Genomic DNA, 16,806 nt, shown 5'->3' on the forward strand with positions numbered 1-16,806 from the left:
CTATTAAAAACAGTAAACTATGTTTTCTTTGATGGCAAATTTATGTTTTTACAAACAAATTTACCGATGAGATAAGTTTCATTGTAATATCAAGTAATCAAATAACAAAATATGCTTTTACACACTTCCAACGGTCGATTTTTTTTTCTCCATGCGTGTTTGTGCATGTGCTGGGATCATATCTCGGTTATCTATGATCGAGATAACTGAAATATAAACTATAAATCACAGAAAAGTAGAAAAAGGAGAAATAGAGAGACAGAGAGAGGAAGAGAGAAAGAGAGATGTAGACAGCAAGGAAGCTCAGGGCATCGATAAATTTTGATCTTGCTTTGATCGGTTGTACCATCGTGGTGTTCGACTGCCTCTGCATGTTCCGCGGTCCTGTGCTCCCTCTGGCGCATCTGCTTGCGGTACGTTTTTGATTGGCACACGTCGCAAAGCGTTCTGTTCCCTACGGCATTAGTACACAAAGTGTACAGCATCGGAGCGAAAGTCGACAGCGTTAGATACGTAACAGAAAGAATAAGGAGAGAGACCGAGACGAGTAATCCATTTGTTAGAGAGTTAGTATCTCGTCATTACAGTCATAATTATACAAAGATTAATTATTGTAAAGATTAATTTAATAAGGATTGTGAAATGGGAAGGAGGAAAAAATCACAAGTTCAGGAAGAAGTATCGCGAAATCAAGAAGTATCCCTTTAACATTCCGCAAAGTCGCTCTTTTACGGAAATCTCCCTGATGAAATGCAGTTTTTTGTCCAATCTCGCTGTTTAAAGGAAACAGATATAAGTGTGAAACAAACTGGCGCTGTCACTATCAAAAAAATGTTCGTCAACACGATAATCAAATATTAATTAATAACATAATGAAAATAAACTAAATAATGGGAGAAAATAGAGCGCGTGAAGCTATTAACGATAAATTTTTGGACAATTTATCATGAAGTTATTCTCGGGGCATTCAGGAACTTACAGAAGTATACGGCTAAAGATTCCGATTCTCGTATCAAATTTAATAGGGCCTCGCCTTCCATAGCTTCGATCGCCTCACCCGATGGGTCCTTTTGCGTCATCAACCATTGCAAAATCTGCTCCTCGTCGTACAGATCACCTATTAAATCAACCTTTTCAATTTTCATCTATCTCACTGGTAGAAAATTCGTGTAGTCCGTCTTGTACCTGCATATATAACTGGTTCCTTCGATCCCATCTTGAAGAATAGTATGGCGGGTAACGCGAAAACACCATATTGCTTAGCTAATTGTTTGTCATCGATTTTGACAAATTTAATACCGGCGCTGTCGGCTTCGTCGTCGATATGTTCGATTTCCGCCAATACTCGGCCGCACTGTTTGCAGTCGTTGCTGTCTAAACAAACGCGCGACATATTAGAAATGATAAACGCAAACATAATTGTCCTTATTACGCTATATTATGTTGATTATACATTGACACTCACAAAAAAATACAGCTAAATAATCTGTCGTTTGTCGGACTTTCTGAAACATCTTTTTGTTGATACGCTCTATGTGATCGGTGAGTTCCATATTTTCTGGGTTGGTCAACCAGTCGAGGATCTCTTCCTCGTCGTCGATGTCACCGTCATAATTGATGTTCTTACCCTTGCGGAAGTAAGTGATGCCGGGTGGATTTCGAAAACCGTATTTCTTCGCCATTAGCCGATCCTTCATCCTGACAATCTTTATTCCGTATTCCGCTGCCTCATCGTCAATCAATTCGATATGCCTAAGCACCCTGGGACTCTCTGGATCTTCCTCTTTGTCTAAATATTTTTCGTTACGTAACATATAAAATCCTACGTATGTGATTATAGTATCTCCTACTATTCTGATTGCAATATAAAATTTTTTTCAAAAATTTAATCGAGTGCATAATGACCGAAGATGAATTATTTAATTTTAAAAATTGATTTTTTTGAAAATAAAGCGTGATATAAGAAAAATTTAATATACACATTTTGGACTCATCTTTTCGCATAAAATTATATCGAAAACGGATTATAAATTATATAAGAAAATAATTGATTATACATATTAATTTATAACGTATTTAACAATAGATATCTAACAACAGATATATTTATATAATACGATGTTAATTGTATAATATTTAAAACTTTAAAATAAAAAAATAAAAGAAATAAAAAAACGAGATGAGTTTTTTATCGGTTGTTATTTTCGTGTAAAATACGTTGATTCAAAATTGCTCCTTACAAAATATGACAGCGAGAAATTCTTTTGTCTCGATGTATTTGAAGAGAGTCTCACGGTCGATTTCTTCAATGCTCTCATCAGTTTTTTGTTTCACCATCCATTCGAGTACTTCGGTCTCGTCGAGAAGATTACCTAAATGTTATACATGGCCCAGTTGATAATACGACAATTACTTGTCTAATATTTTGCTAGTCAGAGTTGAATTAATGCTGAAACAAATAGTATCTTCTTCGAAATTTGGAAAACGATCTTTAAAATTATGAGCTATTTAGATATTCTCTCCAACACTATTAAGAAATATATATAAAGTTCTTTATAAATTATTTAAAACTACAACTTTTATTACACAGATGTGTACGAAATGTTTTATAAAATGCGGACATAAGTTCTGGATTTTTGATTTAGCATTAATAATGAGAAGTATTTTTGAAAAAAACATTTATCTTATGTGATTTTGTTTCGTGTTTTATTTTAATGTTTTCTTCGTTACATACTAAGCTAGTATAATTAATTTCAATTGATACTCTATACCTCACATTTTATTTATTATGTGTTGGTTATTTAATAATCTTAACTTGAATATTCCTCAAATTGTTTTCTTGACAAGGACAATATATATATATATATATATATAGTAAAAAATTTTTAATATAATTTTATGATTGTATTTAAAATAATAATGACAAAATTATTCAACATAAAGTATTATTAAATACATATTCTTCGTAAAATATATATATATCTATGCGCAAAATTATATTGAAGCTCAAGATAGTTATTCTTTTTTTAAAATTTTTCCTGAGAACACAGATTTATGTGACAATATTACGCTAGTTTAACTATAAAAATAAAAGGTATTTAGAACTATCATAATAATTCATTTTATTAAAAAATAATATGTCGATAAAGCGATAGTTTTATTTATACTGACGCTGTTCTGGAATGGCTATTCATTTCAATTTTTCATAAACTGTTTTATTATAAAAATATAAAGATTTTTATAATGACGAAGTTTTATATCTTTGTAATGTGATTTTATCACTATATAAAATTAAAAAAGATTGCAAGTACACTTAATTTGTTAAAGATTGTTTAAAGACAGTAATTTTTAACAAATTAAGCTAAAACATTTGAACTTGTTTAGAGGTTGTATGAAGAAATGATTATTAAAATTGATTAAAATGAGTATTAAAAATTAAGTTTAATTTTTATAAGTATACTTAATAAAAATGAAAATTTTATTTTTTAAACATTATTAATTTTACCCCGTATATAAAGATAAATAATATTTATCTCTATATTTTCTATAATTTTTCTGCATTAATTTATATATAATCTACATAATTTTAATGTAGATTTTTATGAATCAAGCAGTCAGGAAATTATATAATAAATTCGAAATTTTTGACAAAACATTATTGTATCGTGCGGTCGTGTAAGCGTATGTACAATACAATAATGGAATCTGTATCGTTATTAGAGCGATGGTGGATAAAGCAAAGACAAAGGATATTAGGAAATGTATTTATTATTATCGTATAATATCGACTTTTATTATCGTACATGCTGCTCTTATGCGAATAATACGGATTTATTTTCTCGCACGCAACGTTCACGAGCAATAATTCATGACGTCTGATAATCGTGATCACAGATACAGTGCGACAAAAAGTTTCATTCGTTAATGACGCGCCGAATTTTTCTAAAGTACCTAAAATGATCGACCGTACACTCTTAGATCGCGACACAGTATTATTACGCGAATCCCGCCTGTAACTTGACAATTTTGACAGTGATGACGTATTTGTATTTTGCGCAGAGCGGACACTGAGCGAGAAAATGGCGAATACTTAAGAGAAAGTATTTTAATTACAAATAAATAAATAAATACATAAATAAATAAATAAATAAATAAATAGATGCTTTTATTATAAGTGTTTTTTGCGCGATTCTTTGAAAGGCTATTCTTTGTTTTGTAGTAGTTTATACAATCAGTATGAACCTAATAATTAAGCTAGATAAATATTAGAAATTTTGGAAGTAACAAGACACTCGTGTCGAATCTCAACATATCGCAAAGAGAAAGCAGAAATATTTATGCCGGGATTAAAAGTAACGTTTTAGATAAAAAAAAAACAATACATATAATTATATTTATAATTTGTAAGATTTTCTTTTCTTGTATCATTTTAATCCCGAACATCTATAATTCCAAAATTTCAAGGGTGAGATTGCAATATACATGATTTTAATAAATGTTACGATGCCAAATATTTTGAAACTGGCAATTTTTTTGATTGACATCGTTAAATTTGTAATAATGATATTCCTGATTTATTTCCGCTTTAGAACAGAAGACTGACATAAACACACTGTAGGAACTCCATGTATTATTAAGAAATCTCGTTATAAATTAAATTATAGGCAAGACATTTGTTCATAGCTTCGCGCTAACTGAGCCTCAGCTATTTCATTCTTGAGATCTCTTTAGTCTTATAAATATAATGTTGAAGAGGGAAGTTAGCTCGGGGATCAGTAGGTTTTTATTGGGATAGAAGAGAAAGCATACATAGATCGATAAAACGGAGGCTTTAGAATGAAAGGGTTTAGTTACAAACGATTAATCTCTCTCACGTTAAATTATACGCTAGAGCGTGTACCGCGCAAAATCTAGGTAGAACACTATCGATAGTCTCGGCAACAGCGACTGTTTTTACACTTTCTTTTCCCTATGCTATAAAGTCCTACCCATTACTGCGTACGAATGTTGTCGTTGAAATGCAATAAATCAGCGGTATCGCTCTTTATGACGTTAACGGGTTAAACGAGCAAAACAAAATCGATAAATATTCAGCGTTAAACGACGGTCGGATGTTAAGGATCGAGATTCTACATAAGAAATGCATACGTTGCGAGAATAATTCTATTTATATCGTGACCATCGGCAGGCACCGAACTGATATACTCTCTATCGAAAAAAAATTACTCTCTTCTCGAATATCTTTAGTATCGTATATGCACAGCCGATGCGAATTATTTCTTTATAATGTCCTTTTATCGATCGTAGGATGCGTTTACATCTAGGCTCCTTACATACGTAATATTAACAGAAACATTAAAATCGCTTGCGGATTTATTTTTTTTTACGCATGACACACGGATGAACATATCGAGAAGAAAGATGACGATCGTCGTTGATGAAAATGACAGTATATTGTAATACTGATGACGATAACGCTGACGATGATAACACAGTAATGACGAGAAGTGAATTCGACGGCGAACACAATGATGGGACAATATTGTTGATAATCGATAAACGATGACAATAATGTGTTAAATAGCAACGAGACGTTTCGTTCTTTTAAGAACTCGCTCAGCGGCGAAATTTATCTTGTTCGAGTTGTTAGCATATAATAACATAGAGCACCTGACTTCTTCCGTCATTGCGCAGATTTTTCGTCGCGCGAAGTTTTCCTTCATTCGACCATCGTCCTGCGAGTCTTCTTTCTTCATTTCCTAATCGCCGTTCACAGCTCGACCTCGCGCGTTCAGACGTCGATGTACGTGTCGGCCATTTAGACCTTCATGAGGTACGGTATTCCAGCCACAACTGCAACAACCGACAACCCCGACTCTCAGTGAGAGGACAGACAAATCATTCTCACGATCACGATCCTCTCTTCGCGCCTTTACGTATTAAATACGCTGTCGTCTGTCCTCTTCAATGACGATGTATGTTCGAGGAGTCGCGTGGTCCGAATTCAAAGCAGATATTTTGGATCGACCAATGCATATCACGTAGGAAATTGTATGTTTACGCGGGATGGGAGTTTTACAAACGTTAGGAGCTAGACTGTTTTACGAATTTCTTTTCTAAGCGTATAGCCGAGACGAGAAGATTGTCCAAAAATCATTTTATTGGCAATAACTCATAAATATATAAAATCGCTAATCGTTAAGGCGAGAAAGCGGTTTCTTGTAATTCGTGAATAATCTTAGTTCCACCGTCGGCTCGCTGAATTATTACACGATAAGAGATTACGCTTTACGAATGATCGGCCGAATCATTTATTATTTGAATAAATAGCCCGATAAGTTAATGAATCGGTCGGCGCGATCAACGAATCGGTGCTCGTTATTCTGACGACTCGAGGACTCGGAGAATCCAGCCGGTGCCGGTGCCAGAGCCGCGTGGAAGTCACGTGTCGATTGTCGAATCTTCGATCGTCTTGTTCATCCGGAAGTTGTGCGTCGTTGACGCTCTTCATGGACCGCGCGAGACCCGCGAGGTACCTGCATCCGAGATACGAGGACGAAAAGTCAGGTGACCGTGATCTTATTTCCGCTGTAGCGAACCTTTTCGCGCCCCGGGTGACTCGGCCTCAAAAAATCTATTATCTTCGAGCTCACTATTTTCTTTTCGGTCTGTTATGCTAAGCATTTATCGCGTTCATCGCTCGCTATCTTTTCCGAAAAGAAGACAACACGTTAAATTGCTACCCACAGCAGACGATCTATCACTGATCACTTTTGTTTTTCAATTTGAGTTCAATTAATAAATTTTTTTTTAATTTGAGTTTAATTAATTAATTTTTTTTATTAATTTATTATATTATATTATATATTATTGCATGTTTGCTGTCCGATTTGGTTTTCGTTCCAAAGAAATTGGTGCGGTTGTTGGTTGTTGTGTCGATGAAAATCTGTTTTCCTCGGGTGGACGTTTACTTTTAATTTGCCAAAGTGGTTGATGGACCGTACGTGTGGGCAGCCATTTAACTTCGCGGCCAGTTGAAATATATATTTACCGCTTCCGAAAAATCCCCTTTTGGCCTTGGACTTGGATTCCTTTGCGTCGCTGTCGACTTTCGATGATATCGTTGCTGATTTTTTGCTGTCCTTGGCCGTGAGCTTATTTATCGGCTTCAAAGCCGGCAGTAGTGGCTTATCCGTTCTGCCGGTACCTTGAAATTTGCTCTTGTCCTTGATATTTGGGCTGATTTTGGTGACCTTGGCGACCTTGGTACCGTGGGCGAGCTTGGTGGGACAGCACTGGTAGGGCTCATAGGAGGGAATCTTGGGTTTCGCGCTTTTACCTCCCATCCCGATGTAGAAACAGCCGTCGCCTGCAGTAAGCAAATATACAACGAGTCAGATACAAAGAGAATGAGAGAGATTTGTAAGAATTGGCTAGCCTATGACTGATTGGTCTCATCGCACAAGTCAATCTGGATCAAATGATAAATATTAATGGACGGATAAGAGTGATCGAAGTGAATATAAGGGAACAAGAATGACAAAAAGAAAGAAGGAAGAGAAAGAGAGAAATGAACGAGACATTGGAAACAAATAAGAAAGAGAGAATTGAGGAAAAACCAAAATATATTGACTCGTGCGATCTCGATGTTGCTAGCGCATAGAGAACGTTCCACTGCAATCCCAATTGCTTAGCAAAAGCCAAACGTGCATGTTTTTAATAGACAATGTTTTAATAAAGAATTCTCACGGCGAGTCGACGACTCTTTCTAGGTAGCCGTTAAAACGTGAACCAGCCTCCTTTTCGTGGCTTCTATATACGTTCAATAACGTTTATTATTCATCTAATTTCGAGTATGAGATGCATATGTTCGTAACGAGAAGAAATTTTGAAACATGCTACAATACTTTGCAATATATCGCATTAATCCGAAAATGTTTATAAATATTATTTTCTCTTTTTGTGTGAACGGAGACTAGTCCGATTCCTTTCGACTCGTAATTCGCTGCAGACGACAGCTGTTAACAGAAACTATCGGCTCGCTTCGGAGAAGCTCGTATTTCATTTGGTAAAAATAAGAAAGACTGGAGCTACGCACCGTAAACTTCTCGGTATTTAAATTTCTTTTTATAAAAGAAAACCGAACGTGAACATTTCTATGTGAATAAAATATGGTATAACTATCAAATTAATATGGGTCATTATTACTCAAAAGTACAGAAAGATTTTATCAGAATTTGTTACAAACTAAAATAATTCATGACAATGACCTGGTTGCGTAGCTCCGCCAAAGAAGGATTGTTATAAGGCGGGCATGCATTATGTGAGAAAGTTCAAAAACTTTGAGGGAACTCTGACGACCGAATGGGAAAGAATCCAGGCACATGGATGCACTTTGCTAGTGTGAGTAGAAAAAATATGGTAACAATAGGTTCATGCAGGTATGGTCCTACACCGCCCAGCTCTATCATGAATGGTGAGTGAATAGCCAAGTTTCATCTAAATTACGTTATTATAGTCAATACCAATCCATCTATTGGTATACATTTCTCTACTGCTTTTAGGATATCATTGTATAGTTTCTGTCTTTCGCGCAACACAAAGCCCGTCACACTTCGATCTCACGTGAGCTCCTCTTCGGCCTCCTGGGTTGTTGTTGGACCTTTACCTTTGTCCAGGATTTTCTTCAGAGCTTTGTTTAATTTTTTATTATCATCTTCGTTATCTTCGTCGTTGTCATCATCATTATCATCATTATCATCATTATCATCATTATCATCATCATTGTCATCATCATTATCATCATTATCATTATCATCATCATCTTCATCATTATCATCATCCTCCTCCTCCTCCTCCTCATCATCATTATCATCATCATTATTGTCGTCGTCATCGTCGTCTTCGTCGTCGTTATCGTCGTCGTTATCGTCGTCGTCTTCGTCGTCGTCATCATCATCACGATCATTACCATTACCTGCATATTAACGGATCATGGATAATATACAGCGCGATCGAGAACCAAATTGTGTACTTAGGTTTTTTGTGACCGATACGGCCTCGGCCCAAAGGGATGACATGCATAAAAAAAATTGTTTAATAACAAACATTATAGACGCATCACATTAAACATTCCCGCAACTCTGTTACATACGCAATATATTGTTATATTTTATTATATAAAAATGAAGAAATCTGATATTTTTCCCACTTTCTATTTTATATAACATTTACAGTTTACGCGTTTATTTATCACACGAATGTGAATAAGACAGACTAAAGTATTCAAATAATGTCCACAATGTGGGCATATGTTGTGAAGCAATCGTGCTTACGAAAAGTTACAAGGATTATCGTATTTATGTGATTTAAAGACGATAATATAAAAGTATCAATCAACAATGATACTGATATTGATATCAATTGTCAATATAGAAACATAAAAGCTATAATAAATATAATAGAATTTATCTATAACATATATTTTTATATTCTTTTTGTATTATACTTTTTTTTAATTTTTGAAATAAGAATATACTTTATAGTTCAAGTTTCCACAGTTTTGATTTGCAACTTTCAAAAAGAAAAGAAATAAAAAAAAAGAAAGAGAAGAAGAAAAAACAGCCGTTAGTGCACCGAAAGCTGCGAGATATGTAAAGCTTTAAATATTTGAGCATTTTATAAAATCGTTATTCATTAACGATGACGCGCCGTGACGTTTTCTTTCGCGAAACAGGCTCGAGAAGATTTTGCACGACGCATCACCGGCAACACGTGACGCGTTCCGCATTATTGCATCGATGCAACTGCATACTAGTATGTAACGAAACAGCGAGTACAAAAAGGGCAAAATAAGTAAGATAAGCTTGCGAGTGTGACTTAAATGCATTATACCGTGATTGAGAATATAATGTAGCCAGCGTGCATGTTGAAAATCGCGTTTCACCGAGCTTCGTGACGTCCTACATTTTGGATTGAACTCTTTTTTTTGTTTATCAGTGCGCGAACCGAAACTTCTGCCGGCAATAAAATCGACACAATAAACGATACAGAAAATCCCCTTAGATTCAACGGACGTTTCATTTGTTTTTTCCCTTCTTTCTCGTTTATTACGACTGCGATCATGGCGATCGTGGTGGTGGTAGAGTAACCGGGGTGATCACCACGGCGCGAGTGTTGTACTCGTAGCCCGGTGGTATAGTCACGACCGAGATTAACGTCACAAAGAACAGTACACCAGTAATAATAATCATCATCCTAGAAATCTCCTTACTTTTCTGTTCGATTAGCCATTCCAGAACTCTGTCCTCGTTCTTAAGATTACCTACAAAAGGCACACACGCGTATCAGGATCAGCTTCGATAACGCACCGTGATCATTGTCGGTGTCATGTTTCGCGTTATCGCTTTATCGACGTGGAAATTGCTGAAAGGAACACGCTAAGTCGCTCTTCACATTGTGATCGTATTTATACATATATCTCAATATATTCGTATTTTATAATACTTTATAATACTACTTCGAATTGATATAATTTTTCAAGAAAAGTTAGTAGCAATCCGGCTTTTTATTTAACCACTAAAAAATTAACTAAACACACTGCATTATTATTGAAATTTTATTTTATTGGAATCTCTTTGTTAATTAATGACGATTTACTTCGAGGTAGTGTAGAGTGACTTAATAAAGGGAGAACGCGTAGCATAAAGTATTTAGATCTTGTTTCTCTTCTATGAAAAAAGAAAACGAGGATTGTGGGATAGGGGGAAGGGTAAGCTCGATAATAAAAAAGAAAATTAAAAACTTTTGGTACTTACCGTCGTACATGATGGGGACTCCGGTCTCGTAGTAAACGAGAGCCGGGAAGGAAAAAACGCCGATTTCCGCCGCCAGTTTAGCGTCGTTCGATTTGACGAATTGAATACCATGTTTGTCAGTATCATCGTCAATCGTTTCTAACTCCTCGAGAATCTCCGCGCAGGATTCACTCTTGTCGTCGTCTGATAAAAATCATAATTGTTTTATCATGCATAATCTCAAAGCCATACGCAAAATATAAATTTATATCATTTTTTTTTATTTTTATTAGAACAAATGCTATTTGGAATTATAAACTCTAATTTTACGTTAGCTTTGAAAAGATCAAAATAAACAATAATATCCGTTTTATCTCTGGTTTTATCTTAGTTAAGAGAGAACAATAGTATATTATTATATAAAACGTCCCTTATTCCGTAAAACCATTTTAATTATGAATTCTTTGGCTAAATTTGAGCCAATTTTTCTTTAAAACGAAAACGTATCAAAGAATTAAGATAGAAATAATATACAGATAATCGATAAATAGATATATGTAGATACATTATGTAAAGAATTCTATTATATGTAAATATCTTTACTTACTTTTATTATATTATAAATATTTTTCTGTAATGCCGAAACAGCCTATATGTACATGAATTTAGTAGTTAAAAGTTAATACTTACAAAAGAATACGGCGAGATGCTCGACATCGTTGATGAGTACTTGTAATGTTTTTCTATCGACGCTCTCGATAACATCCGGCGTTGTTGTACGAAGCTCAAGGACCCATTCTAATATCTTTTCCTCGTGCATCATGTCGCCCGAATAGATCTGCCGGAACTTGTGTCTATAGAATGCCAGCGCCGGTAGTCCCGGAAGATCGTATTCCTTCTCGATTCCCTCGTCGGAGATCTTTACAAAGTCGATCTCTTTCTCCTCGCACTCGTCATCAATGTTCTCGAGCTCCTGGAGGATCTTCTGGCTCTTCTTGTCTCCTTCTTTGTCTGCAAGCGTTTCCATTATATCACGATCAATCAATCAATATATAGCAAATTATATACAGTAATGCGTTTGACGTATTAACGTACAGAAAAAGACTACGACGTAATCGTTTTCGTCGAGAATATTTTCCAGCATTTTAGCATTGACCTCTTCGATTTTTCCCGGTATCTCCAAAGTGTCCTCGTCTGTGATCCAAGACAGCACCTCGTCTTCGTCGTCGAGATCGCCAGTATAAATCAGCGGATCCTTGTTTCGGAAGAACGCGAGAGTCGGGAAACGTTTGATACCATACTTCTTCGCTGCGGTGGTGTCTTCAGTAGTAACGAATATAATGCCTGTTTCATCCAGCTCGTCATCAATATTCTCCAAATCGTCGAGGATATTGTCGCATTCTTCTCCTTCGTCGCAGCTTCCACCTGTCGCAATTTTTGGTCGATTATGTCGCAAGCAAACGAAGAGAACAATTAACTCGATAAAGCTATTGATCATCAATGCGTGCTTACTGAAATATACCACAACGTATTCGTGCTCCTCTATGAGATCCGTCAGTATCTCGTCCGTGACCTCCTCGATGGTAGCGCTGTTCTTCTGTTCTATCAACCATTCGAGGACCTCGTCCTCGTTCAGCAGATCGCCCTCGTATATCGCCGGGATTTTATCCTCGAAATACACCAGGGTCGGGAGATGATCGATGCCGTACTCCTTGGCCTCGGCGTCGTTGTCTATGCGGACGATGACGATCCCCTCCTTCTCCAGCTCATCATCTATGTTCTCCAACTCGTTCAAGATCCGCATGTCCTGTTTGTCGTCCTTGTCGTCTACGGAAAAGAATCAATTCGCTGGTCGCTCTCACTCGCGACCGTACAACAGCACCTACCTAACAAGTAACAGTGGAAGAATGTTAAAAGGAGGTAGAAAGACGAATCGATCGCTTACAAAACAGGACTGCTATGTACGGCGAGGTTTCTATGAGCTTTTCGACCATTTCGTCCGTTACTTCCGGGATCTCGGAGTGTTTTTTCTGATGTAGCAGCCAGCCCAGTAGCTGATCCTCGTTCATGAGATCACCTGCGGAATGCAGTCGAAAGAATTTTCTCAATTCGATTTCTCTATTTGCGATTATGTTGCTTTTTTTCTTTTTTTTTTTTACGTAAATGAAAATCTTCAACATGACTCACCATCGTAAATATGTGGTATCCTTCGTTCAAAAAGCACCAAAGTAGGAAGTGAGTCTATGCCATATTCTTTTGCTTCCTCCAGGTCGCTGATCTTTACGAAGGCTATGTTGTGCTGGTCACAGTCGTCGTCGATGTTCTCCAGTTCGCTCAGCACCTTCTGACTCTTCTTCTGATCTTTGTCATCTGTGGAATGACGACAGAATCATATCAATGATTATGCTAATGATTATGTCGACAATTAGAGTAATGCAATAGCGCAGTTTCAAAATGAGATATCAGAAGGAAAGGAAAGAAACGCGAGAAGTGTGTTACTGACAAAAGAGAACGGCTACGTGTGGCATCTTCTCTATAACCATGTCGAGCATCTCGTCGGTGACGTCTTCGATCTGGTCAACCTTTTGCTGCTGCTCCAACCATTTGAGCACTTTCTCCTCGTCTTCGAGGTTGCCTTCGTATAACGTCGGAATGCCTTTTTCGAAGTAGAGCATCGAAGGCACTTTTTGAATGCCGTACTCCTTAGCCTCTTCCGCGTTATCAATCTTCACGAACGTTACGCCGAGCTGATCGCATTCATCGTCGATGTTCTCCAATTCATTGAGAACTCTCTGAGACTTTCGATCGTTATTGTCGTCTGCATTATGAATACGTTTTAATATCAATTTAATATCTAATGTCGATCAATAAACTCACAAGCAACTTACAGAATAATACGGCCAAGGTCTTTCCATCTTTGACAAGACGATCCAGCATCTCATCGGTAACGTCTTCGATCTCGTCTTTCTCGAGTTGCGACAATAACCACTCCAGAATTTCGTCCTCATTTTCTATATCTCCTGCAATTGTCGTGTTGTTTTTTCTTAGATAAATTAATTTATACAAATAATTTATAAATTTTTTCTTTTATCAGTTAGACCAGTTAGAGACTGCACGATTTTTTTTGCGATTATTTTCGATACCATTTGCAAACTGTCATTTCGCTCGGTATGTTCGATTCACCTACCCACCGTCGTAAACATTCGGGATCTGCTTTTCGAAATAGACGATCGCGGGTAAATCGTCGATTCCAAATTCTTTCGCCGCCTTCTCATCGTCGATCTTCACGAACTGAATACCGTGTTTGTCGCAGTCATCGTCGATTTTTTCTAGCTCGTTTAGGACCTGCATAGAATCCTCGTCACCGTGGTCGTCTACAATCACGAAGGCGCATTACGAAGCGAGATCAAGGAAAATTAGGCAGAAAGAAAGATAGGCAAAAAGATACGAACAGAACAGAACGACTAAATTGTCAATATTTCCAATTAGCGTGTTCAACGTCTTGGCGGTGACATCTTCGATAACGTCCTCTTCATCTCCCGTGCTCTTGTTTGCCACCAACCATTCCAGCACGTCTTCTTCTTTACTCAGTTCATCTAAGAGCACGTATACTGCGAGTTAATTTCACTTTTTTATCTAATTTATATAATTGAACTAGGAGATACAGTAAAATATTTCAATGACACAGGAAATTTGATAATTAATCATTAACCATCGAATTTTTCGTATCTCATTAAAGTTTCGCTAAGTTCTGCAAGATATTATATGTTATTACAAATAGATGTGAAATATACCAAGTACATTTTAAAAGAAAAAAAATTAAGGTAAAATATCACTAAATTATCTTACTTTTTACCTTATGCAGAATTTAAATAATTTTAATTATGTATTGCGTAACGTTATGCGACGTTACTCACGTTACTTACATTTCTCTCGTACTTACGTTCGTAAATGACCGGAATTTGGTGCCTGTAATACACAAGAACTGGGAGAGGACCAAGATTATACTCGTCCGCTAGTTGCTCGTCCGCGATCTTTACGAAGCCGATACCTAATTGATCGGCTTCGTCGTCGATGTTCTCCAGTTCTTGCAGAGCCTTGACACACTTCTTGCAGTCTGGTTTGTCTGTCCCATTTGAAATAAAAAGATGCATTATTGCGTGCTTCTGTTATTGAATGATTAATACCTTTCTGGAGTTTTATTCCGTCCATATATACGGTTTTTCTCATATACAAGATTAACTTGTCTCCTATAATTCGAATTTTATCTTGCTCATTGAGCGCATTTAACAATGTCGGTAATTACTACATAAAATACATAAAAGTCAGAAAATTTTGCCACGTTAGCGAGAAACCTAATCAATTATTTTTATTATTTTTATTTTTAGAATATTGGGGATTATTGTTTTTAGATATGTTAGAATGCTCTAGCTATTGCTGCAAATGCTATTGAAATGATTAGATTAGTATACACAATTATTCTCAAAATTTCACTCTTATAATACACATCATTTCATTTTATTCTAAAAGGATGCGAAATAGTGCATTCTATATTCTATATCTTGGTATACACATTCATGAATGCGGAATGATTTAATATTTGCTAACACTTTAATTAACCAAGATTCACAATTCAAAGCGCATAGATAATGAAAGAAAGAAAACTTGAAAAGCTTGAGATGTTAGTTGACTCTTAATATTACACATTAAATCGTTATTTTGGATTGACTACTCTAGTTCACTAAAACTAATTTCTGAGAGATTTCATCGGAGTATATGCATCGTATATTGGAAATCGTATATGGAGAGTGAAATGTATGAATGTAAAAGTCCTTGCCGCTTCATTGACATCCGTTTCTCTTCGCGTACCCACATCCCTCTGTCGTTGTACACGCACATTGGAGCGAAGTGCTGCAGGGACGACGCGATAGATACAACTCTGATAATCGATGAATACGCAGATCGATAAGTTAAGTGTTTCGAAAAAAATTGCCATAGGTAAATGCGTATATTAATATATCGCGAATCCGGATGATGCACTCGCGAAGAATCACTTACTCGTAAAAAAAGAAAGGAAAAGCAATCTCACGATAAAGAAACACATAATTATTTGCTCTGAATGTAATGTAACAATAAATATTATAATACACTGCAGTAAAAGAATTGGCATTTTAAGAAAAAAAATTTATTTTAAGCATTGCATTGGTAGTAAAACTGCGTGAACAGCAAAGTGATCTTTCATTAGTGCGTCAGCCGATATCGAATGCATGTAGCTCTGTATTATGTGTGTGTGTCTGTGTAAAAAAGCGCAGGATAAAGATGCTATGCCACAGATTTTAACCACATCGATCTCTTACAAGTATGTACTTACTAGAACCGGTGCCTGCACACCGCTCCGAGTCTGGACCTATCCATATTAACACACACAAGAATTTTCACATATATGTATTATTTACAAGTATATTTTGTATGTGATTGAATCGCAAATTGGATGCTTATTTTCAAACATTCAAGATATGATTGTCTATCATTGTTGAAATTTTTATTCTTATTGATATGCAATTACCCATTTTGCGATAGGATATTTTAACCTGATGATCATCGGTATGTGTAATGGACGAAAGACAAAAACAAACAAAAACAATAGATATAATTAGGTGAACTTTACAGGTAGTATAACGATAGACAAATTGATGAAAGAAACACTGTATTTTATACAGAGAACGATTGCTGTCGACTAACAAAACATTATTTTCTATTATGTGATTTGTTGATTAAACAACTAATAAGGAAATATTTCTCTTTGAATCTTTCCCTGTATGTATGAAATTAGAAACAACTGCAATTCAAGAAACATGAAACTGTACATCGTGATACATATGTATCTAATTACGATTAAGAGCCTTATAATAACGGTAGCGAAAGATCTGGAAAGCCACCTTATTAAATTTGTCATTTCGTTAATTTATTATGCTTTATAACGATCGACGTGCATACGCAATACTTTGAA

The 16,806-nt window shown here is 36.0% G+C and overlaps 2 protein-coding genes across 5 annotated transcripts in view; both read right to left on the bottom strand.

Annotated features, from left to right (window-relative positions):
• The window catches only part of Hlk (hulk), a 34,894-nt gene that overhangs the window by 5,313 nt on the left and 12,775 nt on the right, over positions 1 to 16,806 (bottom strand). The window contains exons 4-20 of one of the 3 annotated variants that reach the window (XM_077413317.1): positions 16,168 to 16,203; positions 14,740 to 14,922; positions 14,249 to 14,392; positions 13,988 to 14,170; positions 13,685 to 13,816; positions 13,300 to 13,614; positions 12,984 to 13,166; positions 12,742 to 12,873; positions 12,309 to 12,623; positions 11,892 to 12,221; positions 11,487 to 11,807; positions 10,818 to 11,000; positions 2,241 to 2,372; positions 1,466 to 1,789; positions 1,186 to 1,374; positions 980 to 1,117; positions 347 to 454 (exon numbers count right to left, since the gene is read on the bottom strand). In XM_077413317.1, the coding sequence (XP_077269443.1) occupies positions 347 to 454; positions 980 to 1,117; positions 1,186 to 1,374; positions 1,466 to 1,789; positions 2,241 to 2,372; positions 10,818 to 11,000; positions 11,487 to 11,807; positions 11,892 to 12,221; positions 12,309 to 12,623; positions 12,742 to 12,873; positions 12,984 to 13,166; positions 13,300 to 13,614; positions 13,685 to 13,816; positions 13,988 to 14,170; positions 14,249 to 14,392; positions 14,740 to 14,922; positions 16,168 to 16,203 (3,348 nt within the window). The remainder of the gene's footprint in view (positions 1 to 346; positions 455 to 979; positions 1,118 to 1,185; positions 1,375 to 1,465; positions 1,790 to 2,240; positions 2,373 to 10,817; positions 11,001 to 11,486; positions 11,808 to 11,891; positions 12,222 to 12,308; positions 12,624 to 12,741; positions 12,874 to 12,983; positions 13,167 to 13,299; positions 13,615 to 13,684; positions 13,817 to 13,987; positions 14,171 to 14,248; positions 14,393 to 14,739; positions 14,923 to 16,167; positions 16,204 to 16,806) is intronic. The other 2 variants (XM_077413314.1, XM_077413316.1) reach the window with 2 other exon arrangements.
• Positions 3,751 to 10,235, bottom strand: LOC143901222 (uncharacterized). Of its 2 annotated transcripts, none has more exons than XM_077413325.1 (3): positions 9,895 to 10,235; positions 7,052 to 7,369; positions 3,751 to 5,853 (listed from the first exon to the last, which is right to left on the bottom strand). In XM_077413325.1, the coding sequence occupies exons 2-3, from the start codon at positions 7,344 to 7,346 to the stop codon at positions 5,819 to 5,821; spliced, it is 330 nt and encodes a 109-aa protein (XP_077269451.1). In that variant the 5' UTR covers positions 7,347 to 7,369; positions 9,895 to 10,235; the 3' UTR covers positions 3,751 to 5,818. The 2 variants fall into 2 exon arrangements, with proteins under 2 accessions (XP_077269451.1, XP_077269450.1); XM_077413324.1 differs by lacking the exon at positions 9,895 to 10,235 and adding an exon at positions 8,526 to 8,693.

This window comes from Temnothorax americanus, unplaced genomic scaffold, assembly GCF_048541705.1.
Source record: "Temnothorax americanus isolate GAGA-0224 unplaced genomic scaffold, ASM4854170v1 Scaffold32, whole genome shotgun sequence".
NCBI classification, from domain to species: Eukaryota; Metazoa; Arthropoda; class Insecta; order Hymenoptera; family Formicidae; genus Temnothorax; species Temnothorax americanus.